Source organism: Mesocricetus auratus, unplaced genomic scaffold (assembly GCF_017639785.1).
Source record: "Mesocricetus auratus isolate SY011 unplaced genomic scaffold, BCM_Maur_2.0 Super-Scaffold_6731, whole genome shotgun sequence".
In the NCBI taxonomy this organism is placed as follows: domain Eukaryota; kingdom Metazoa; phylum Chordata; class Mammalia; order Rodentia; family Cricetidae; genus Mesocricetus; species Mesocricetus auratus.
The window spans coordinates 4,705,893-4,714,916 of record NW_024429185.1 but is presented as its reverse complement, the minus strand read 5'-3'; the positions used below and the strand labels follow the sequence as shown (position 1 = coordinate 4,714,916).

The window sequence follows — 9,024 nt, the reverse complement described above, 5'->3', positions numbered from 1 at the left end:
CCAAAAAAAAAAAAAAAAGGATACTGGAAATCACAAAATAAAAATTAAGACAATTCATTAAACACATTTTCACTCATGAATGTTTTTCTCATATAAATTTTCAGTCCTATAGGAATAAATTCTTGTCTTTGAAGAGGATGTTGTCACAGAAAGGCTTTATCTCGTTGATTATATTTGTAAGGTTTCCTTTACTATGTGTTCTTTCATGGGTTTGAAGGCTATTGTGCTTTATAAACACTTTAAGACATTAATTATATTTGTAGGGTTTCTTTCCAGTATGTGTTCTTTTATGCTGCTGAAAACTATCATTACGTGCAAAGGCTTTATCACACTGATTGCATTCATAAGGTTTCTCTCCAGTATGTATTCTCTCATGTACTCGAAGACTACTCTGTTGTGTAAAGGTTTTACCACATTGATGGCATTCATACGGTTTCTCTCCAGAATGTGTTCTTTTGTGGTATTGAAGATTACTGTGATGTGCATAGGCTTTACCACAATGATTACATTTGTAAGGTTTCTCTCCGGTATGTAATCTTTCATGTACCCGGAGATTACTCTGTTGTGTAAAGGCTTTATCACATTGCTTACATTTGTATGGTTTCACTCCAGTGTGTGTTCGTTCATGAGTTTGGAGATTATGGCCATATGTAAAGGTTTTACCACATTGATTGCATTCATAAGGTTTCTCTCCAGAATGTGTTCTTTGGTGTACTCGGAGACTACACTGTTGTATATAGAATTTATCACATTGATTGCATTTGTAGGGCTTCTCTCCAGTATGTGTTGTCTTATGTAGTTGAAGATAACTGTGCTTTGCAAAGCTTTTACCACACTGAGTACATTCATAAGGTTTCTCTCCAGAATGTGTTCGTTTATGGTATTGAAGAGTACTGTGCTGTGCATAGGCTTTTCCACATTGATTACATTTGTATGGTTTCTCTCCAGTATGTAATTGTTCATGTACTCGGAGATTACTCTGCTGTGTAAAGGCTTTACCACACTGATTGCATTTGTAGGGCTTCTCTCCAGTATGTGTTCTTTTATGTATTTGGAGATAACTGTGCATTGCAAAGCCTTTACCACACTGAGTACATTCATAAGGTTTCTCTCCAGAATGTGTTCTTTCATGTACTCGGAGATAACTCTGTTGTGCAAAGACTTTATCACATTGATTACATTTGTAAGGTTTCACTCCAGTATGTCTTCTTTCATGTGGTTGGAGATAACTGTGATTTGCAAAGTTTTTACCACAGTGAGTGTATCCAAAATTTTTCTCCCCAGTATGTATTCTATCCTGTATTCGTAGATAACTGTGATGTTCAAAGGTTTTACCACACTTAATATGCTGAGAGGATTCTTCTTCAGTATGAATGTTTTCATACCTGTGAAGATAATTGTTAATGGAAATGCTTTACCATGTTTATCACTCTGATGAATTGTTTTTACCATATAAATTCAATTTATAATTGGTCTAATTATCAAGAGTAAGCATATCTTAAGAATTTCATCTTGTTTACACCCACACTGTTCCCCTTCATTGTTTGTTTTTTTGCATCTTTAAAGATACCTGTTTTAGGAGAGGTATTTTTTTTAACACATTTCATTGTGGTATTTTAAAAGTTATGGCCCACATAGACACATAAGTTGGAATGGTTGGTCCATAGGTAGTGTCACTATGAGAATATGTGGGTTTGCTTGAGTAGGTGTGACCTTGATAGATAAAGGATGTCACTGTGGAGGTAGGCTGTGAGGTTTTATATGCTCAAGCTGTGCCCAGGGTGTCCCACAGTCTCTTTCTACTGCCTGAAGATAAAGATGTATAACTCATCTACCTCTTCAGCACCATTTATTCCTGTATGCCACCATGTTTCCTGTCATAATGATAATGGACTAAGTCTTTGAAAGTCTAAATGCTTTCATTTATAAGAGTTACTGTGGTCATATTGTTTCTTCACAGAAAGAGAAACGCCAAATATGAAATACATATAGAATTCCTTTTCTATATGAGGTTTTCAGATATTTGAATATAACAGGAAGAACTCAAAGTTTACCACACTAAGTGCATTCATGAATTTTTCTATACTGAGTCATGCTACATTGCAAAGTGAACCAAAGTAGGATAAAGAAAAGAATATTCACATTCCAAAGCAGGTGATGGTGGTGCATGCCTTTAATCCCAGCACTCAGGAGGCAGAGGCAGGTGGATCTCTGTTAGTTTAAGGCCAGCCTGGTCTACAGAGTGAATGCCAGGACAGGCTCCAAAGCAATACAGAGAAACCCTCTCTCAAAAAACAAACAAACAAAAAAGAATATTCACATTACTAGTAATCACAGGGATTTTCTGCAATGTGAGTTTGTTGATGTGTTCCCAATGAAGTTGAAAAACCAATTAATCAAGAACATAAATCACATTTAGAAAGTATACTCAAAGTGGAGATTACCACATGTTCTTCTTGATATGGGAGATAGAGATATGTTGCTTCTTTCCACATCTCCATGTTTCAGTGGATTGTATCCATTGTATTATGCTATATATCTAGTACAGGAAAGGTTTGCATATCAAATTCACAGTTTGACTTTTTGTTTCTCATAGATATGTGGTATAAGGATTAAATTTTCTCCAGAAAAACATTTTTGATTCTCAGAAACTGCCCGTATTAATAAAGTTATCAAAGTGAATAAGAATAATACTAGCTTTACTCTTGACTATTTGCTTTAGAAAAATTTGAACATATACTAATTACCTATTTGACATGTATACATTAAAAATATCTGTGTATTATGAAACTAAACTCTTTGGAAGTTCTATGGCATAGTATACACAGGGCTGTGAACCAAATGTTTCTTTGTCTTCTTTCTAAGAGGAATACCTTTCAAATACAAACTCACTTTCTAACATTGTGATACATGGTTAGGTGCTAACTTAGTTATCACTAAAGTGCAAATAAATAAAGCTGTACTAATTTCACTATTGCTTCTATTTAGAACTTTCAGGACACATTAAAATTTTTTCAGAAGCACATTTATGCGAGGCTGAACAAGAAAATTACCTTCCATGTTGTGTAGATATTTGATCAGGTTCTTCAGCATTATTGTCTTCCCAAATGTAGCCTAAATTATACCAGAAAAATGTATGAAAAATTTCAGAAATCATGCAAAATAAAAATTGTCAATCAAAACTATAAAAGAGAATCAATAACCCAGATAGAGTTGTCCTTTTCTTAAAAAGTACAGTCAAATTCAAAGCCCTACCTGTATCCATGAGGTTCCTGTAGGTATCCAGCATCACTTCTTTGTAGAGATTCTTCTGGGAAGGATCCAGCAAAGCCCATTCATCCCAAGTGAAACTTATGTGCACATCATCATACGTCACTGCATTCTAAAATATCCCATATATATGTTCAACAGAAAGCATGATACTACCAATACTGTTAATGTATATTTCTTCAAAAATATATTCATATAATTCTGATGCATCTCACACATACTCTGTAACAGACATTTTAATGTAATCACCATGTCATTTAAGAAGGAAACTGAAAAATGAGAGTCACCTCTGTCATTTCTTCATAGTTCGAATAAGGTAGATACTTGCAAGAGATAAATCTATTAAAAGACAAGTAAACGGAACAAGAATACTGAACTGATCACACATTAGAGAAATCATATGAACAGCTACTAACTAGAAAAAAAGATGGGTGAGGTGGTTGTTTTGGCTTATGCCTTTAATCCCAGAATGCAGGAGGCAAAGGCAGCTGTATTTCTTCTGCAAACAATCTTTTTGTACACTATGAATAAGTATTACTCTCACTGAGTAAAAAAGAGCTCACTGGCTTATAACTGAGCAGGAGCAGGTTAGGGGCAAAACCAGACCAAGAGCATGCTGGGGGTACGAAGGACAGAGTCACAGTCAGGGGAGAGCCACCAGACACAAGATGGACACACTGTACTGAGAAAAGTTACCAACGTAGATAAGAAACATGGGTTTATATAAATAAAAGAGTTAGCTAGTAACAAGTCTAAGTTATAAGCCAAGCATTTGTAAGTAGTATCAACATTCTATGTTGATTATTTAGGAGTGGGCTGTAGGGATAAAGCCTCCCTGTATAAACTGCATTCCAACAGACTGGAGTTTCCACATCACACCTAACAGGGTTTTAAAAAGCTTATGAATTCACAGAAATATTGCAAAACTTGACTTCCCAATCTCATGTTTCTCATGCCAGTCACCAGGTACCTTGCACTACAGCCGTGCTCTAAGCTAAGAAGTACAGGCTGCAACTGACATGGCAGCATATAACTGTTCTCACTGGACCAGAAAGAGATTACAGATATGCAGTAAAGACAGAGAGGAAAAAACCCTCCACACAGGTTACAGTATGTTTAAAAATATACATAGGCTAGTGAGAGAAAAGAGAAGGTACAGACAGTAAAAAAAAGTGGTTTTAAAACGATAAAATCCTTTTAAAAATGGGGTAAGCAATATAAAAGAAAAAAAAATCACCCAAAGATGGGAAATACATGAAGAGTCTGGATCTATATGTCACTGAATTCTCTTTAAATTATTTGGCTGCTAAGAGACATTGGACTATGAAAGCCAGTAGAATCAACCACCTCCATCTTCCTGGGCCTGCTCCTCGAATCGAGTGGACCTGCACAGACAGGAAGGAGGAGATTACTGCTACACCCCACTCTTGGCTCTCCCTCTGCCCACCGAGCTCTGCTTGAGTGTGGGGAATACCAGGAGGAGCCAGACCATTTAGAGTTGCAGACACTGAAGTCTTTGCCCACATATGGCACTGGGAAGACTACAGTATAAAAACACACACAGCAAGAAAGACCAATATGACTCCACCAGAATCTAGAGACTGCACACCAGCATGACCTGAAAAGCACAATGCAGATGAAGCAGGAGAGACAGATGTAGAAATTATTTTGTGAATATCCACAGCTAAACACTGAAATGAACTCCTGGAACCTAGTGACAGAGATGGAGGAGTGATGAGAAAGGGGTCAAGACCATGATGGTGAAACCCACAAAGACAGCTGACCGGAAAAGGGGGAGCTCTGTAATCCCAGACTGATGGCTGAGAGGCCAACAGGAGACTGATCCAGACTCCATGAATGTAGTGCCAGTGAAGAGGCCACAGAAATCACTGGGGCCTGGGTAGTAGATCAGTGTGTACCATGGTGTATGAATGATCTTTGGGAGCCCATTCCAAATAGAGGGATGCTCTCTCAGCCTGGACACATGGGGAAGGGCCTGGGTCCTGCCATGGATGAAATGACAGACTTTGGAGATTCCCCCCAAGGAGGGCCTCACCCTCCCTGGGGAATGATGCAGGAATGGGGTTGGGAGCTGGGGGGCTTGTAGAGGGACAAGGGAGAAGGGGTGGAAGAGGGAGCTGGGGTTGACATGTGAAGCATTCATGTTTCTAATTTAAATAAAAACATATATTGAGGAAAAAATTGTTTTATGAAGATGCTAGAGACCCTCAAAGAGGAAACGAGAAAATCCCTTGAAGAAATAGAAGAATAAACATACCAAAAAATTGAAAAAAATAGCTGGGCATTGGTGGCACATGCCTTTAATCCCAGAACTTGGGAGACAGAGGCAGGCAGATCTCCAGTTCAAGGCCAGCCTGGTCTACAGAGCAGGTTCCAGGACAGCCTCCAAAAACAATATAGAGAAACCTTGCCTCAAAACACAAAATAAAACAAAAAGTTCAAGAAATAAACAAATCTCTTAAAGAATCTTAAGAGAGCCAAGAAAAAACAAACAAAAAAGTGAAGGAAACAACTCCAACAGTTCAAGGCTTAAAAGCTGAAATAGAAAAAAATAAAGAAAACACAGAATGAGGGGATGCTGGAAATACAAAAGTTTGGTAAACGATCGGGAATTACAGATGTATAACCAATAGAATACATGAGATGGAAGAGAGAATCTCAGGTGTTGAAGACTTATTAGAAGATACACAGTCATCTACCAAAGAAAATCTCAAGTACAACAGATACATAACACAAAATATACAGGAAATATGGGACACTGTGAAGAGGTCAAACCTAAGAATAATAGGTATAGAAGAAGGTGAAGAAATACAACTCAATGGTACAGAAAGCATACTCAACCTAAAGAAGGATATGCCTATGAAAGTATAAAAAGCTTACATAACACCCAATAGACTGGACCACAAAAAGAAGTCCCCTTACCACATAAGAATCAAAACACCAAACGTACAGAATAAAGAGAAAATATTAAGAGCATCAAAAGAAAAAGGCCAAGTAACATATAAAGGCAGACCTATCCAAATTACACCTAACTTCTCAAAGGAAACTATCAAAGTCCCACAAACAGTAAGAGAACAAGGATGGCAGCCCAGACTACTGTACCCAGCAAAGCTTTCAATTGCTATAGATGGAGAAAACAAGATATTCAATGACAAAACCAGATTTAAACAATACATATCCACAAATCCAGCCCTACAGAAAGTACTGGAAGGAAAACTCCAACCCAACGAAGATAACTACACTCACAAAAACATAGGCAATAGACAATCTCACTTTACTAAACACCAAAAGAAAAAAAAAGGGGGGGATACACACACAATAATACCACCATCAATAAAAACAAAACAAACAAGAATCAACAATAAATGGTCACTAATATCCCTCAATGTCAATGGTCTCAATTTGCCTATAAAAAGACATAAACTAACAGAAAGGATACAAAGACAGAACCCATCCTTCTGCTGCATACAAGAAACACACCTCGCTGGGCGGTGGTGGCGCATACCTTTAATCCCAGCACTCAGGAGGCAGAGGCAGGTGGATCTCTGTGAGTTCGAGACCAAGCCTGGTCTACAGAGCGAGTTCCAGGACAGGCTCCAAAACAATACAGAGAAACCCTGTCTAGAAAAAGAAGAAGAAGAAGAAGAAGAAGAAGAAGAAGAAGAAGAAGAAGAAGAAGAAGAAGAAGAGGAAGAGGAAGAGGAAGAGGAAGAGGAAGAGGAAGAGGAAGAGGAAGAGGAAGAGGAAGAGGAAGAGGAAGAGGAAGAGGAAGAGGAAGAGGAAGAGGAAGAGGAAACATACCTCAACGTCAAAGATAGACGGTACCTCAGAGTAAAGGGTTGGGAAAATATTTTTCCAACCAAAGGAACCCAAGAAACAAGCTGGTGTAGCAATCCTAATTATCTAATAAATTAGAGTTCAAATTAAAATCAATCAAAAGAGATACAGAAGAACATTTCATATTCATCACAGGAAAAGTTCATCAAGATGAAGTCTCAATTTTTTTTTCTTCCAGAAAAGGCTTTTTTATTCAAGTAACTGCAAATAGGAACCCATAGGGGGAGCCCCAGGCCGGGACAAATCCTAGCCACCCCTCCCCCACAGAACAAGGGGAGAAGGTGGTCCTACACCCTTTTCCCATTACAATGGGCCCACCTCCTCACTCTGCTGCAGCATCCAAGGGGCAGCGCCCCATCTTCCCTGGGTGGTTGGTAGTCAGCCTGCTGACACCCAGCCCTGCCTTTCCCCTAGAGTGTTTTGGGGAGAATGCAGACAGAAAGGGAGGATGAACTTTTGGCGCTGGTAGCAGCAGCAGCAATGGTGGGTGTCTAAGAATGAACATTGAACAACAACAACAACAAAAAACCCAGCACGACTGTCCAGAGGTAGTTTGTGAGCAGAGGAAAAGATGAACCAGAACCTTGGGGGGAGGGGGAGGCAGGAGCAAAAAAGGAAGGGGCAAGGGTAGCTCCTTAGTGTCCCACTGGAGGAAGGGAAACAGCCTAGAGTCGGAGTGGGGGAGGTGAGTTAGCGCCCCATCTGCCTCAGGAGGACATCGCCCTGGAGATGGGTGGTTGACTCCCATCTGCTGCTGCACTGGGTCCCAGGTGAGAACTTTGTGGGTGTGGCCATCGCATCCTACTTCCTGTAGCCCGAGGGGCTCTAGCCAACCTAGTGTAGGGTCTAGGTAGGGTGGGGCAGCAGTGGCTGAGAAACCCACCAGGTGAGTTTGGTGGGGGCGGGCATGCTGGAGTCTAAGCATCCCAGCACTGACCACACCTGCTGCTCAGTCAGTCAAGGGGCATGTCAGAACCCAGACGGGGCTGGGGCTGCCCTTTTAAGGACAGGCAATGCTCCCAGGACCCTCCTTCTACAAGGAAGCCAGGAAGAGCAAAGCAGAGAGTGCCTGTGAAACAAGAGCCTGGAGAGCAATGTCAGTAAGGGAGGTGCGCAGCAGGACAGGCTGCGGCTGAACAGGGAGTTAGCCTTGTTGGGAGAGGGCAGGTGTGTTGGGGAAGGCACACGGACTGGGCCAAATCCTGCTCCCGTGGGTACCGCAGATCCTGCAGCTGGTGCAGTAGTGTGCAGTGGGGTGGCCAAGGAGCAGGCAGCACTGCGCATGGTCACTGCTCCTCCTCTGAGGACTCCTGGGAGATACCCTCCTCTCCTTCTTCTTCCTCCAGTTTCTTGGGTCTGCCCCTTGGTTTCCTCCTAGGAGCTGTGGTAGCTTTCCGTGTCTTAGCAGGGCCCTTATTTTTGCTTCCCTTTGGTCTGCCCGAAGTCTCTCCATTGTTAGCACTTCACTGGGCTCCTCCTAACTCCAGCACTGTCCCAGGACTCACCAGAGGCTGCTTGTGCTGCCTACCCCGGCCTGGCTTCTCAGTCCTGTCCTTTTCCTGCTTGGAGGCCAGAGGCTGGCTAGACTTTGAGGTGGACTCATTCATCTTCCTCCTCTATGGGACAGTAGGGCGCACTGGATGTGATGGCCTTCTTGGAGCTGAGCCAACACCAGAAACAGCCCTAACTCGGAGTCCCAATTAGAGGCGAAGTCTCAGTTCTGAACATCTATGTCCCAAATATGAAGGCACCCATGTTCGTAAAAGAAACAATACTAAAATTCAAATCACACATAAAACCTCACACACTTGCAGCAGGAGACTTCAACACCCCGCTATCACCACTACACAGGACCTCCAGAGAGATACTTAACAAAGAAACAAAAGAACTAACAGA

The 9,024-nt window shown here is 41.0% G+C and overlaps 1 protein-coding gene and 1 pseudogene across 2 annotated transcripts; both read right to left on the bottom strand.

Annotated features, from left to right (window-relative positions):
• Positions 1-247: 247 nt before the first annotated feature.
• Positions 248-3,289, bottom strand: LOC121139134 (zinc finger protein 431-like). 2 transcript variants are annotated; one of them, XM_040742197.1, is made up of 4 exons: positions 3,256-3,289; positions 3,054-3,114; positions 2,581-2,589; positions 248-1,292 (listed from the first exon to the last, which is right to left on the bottom strand). In XM_040742197.1, the coding sequence occupies exons 1-4, from the start codon at positions 3,287-3,289 to the stop codon at positions 248-250; spliced, it is 1,149 nt and encodes a 382-aa protein (XP_040598131.1). The 2 variants fall into 2 exon arrangements, with proteins under 2 accessions (XP_040598131.1, XP_040598130.1); XM_040742196.1 differs by lacking the exon at positions 2,581-2,589 and having other exon boundaries at positions 248-1,385.
• A 5,125-nt stretch (positions 3,290-8,414) lies between these two features.
• Positions 8,415-8,735, bottom strand: LOC101843409 (annotated as a pseudogene).
• Between the last annotated feature and the right edge of the window lie 289 nt (positions 8,736-9,024).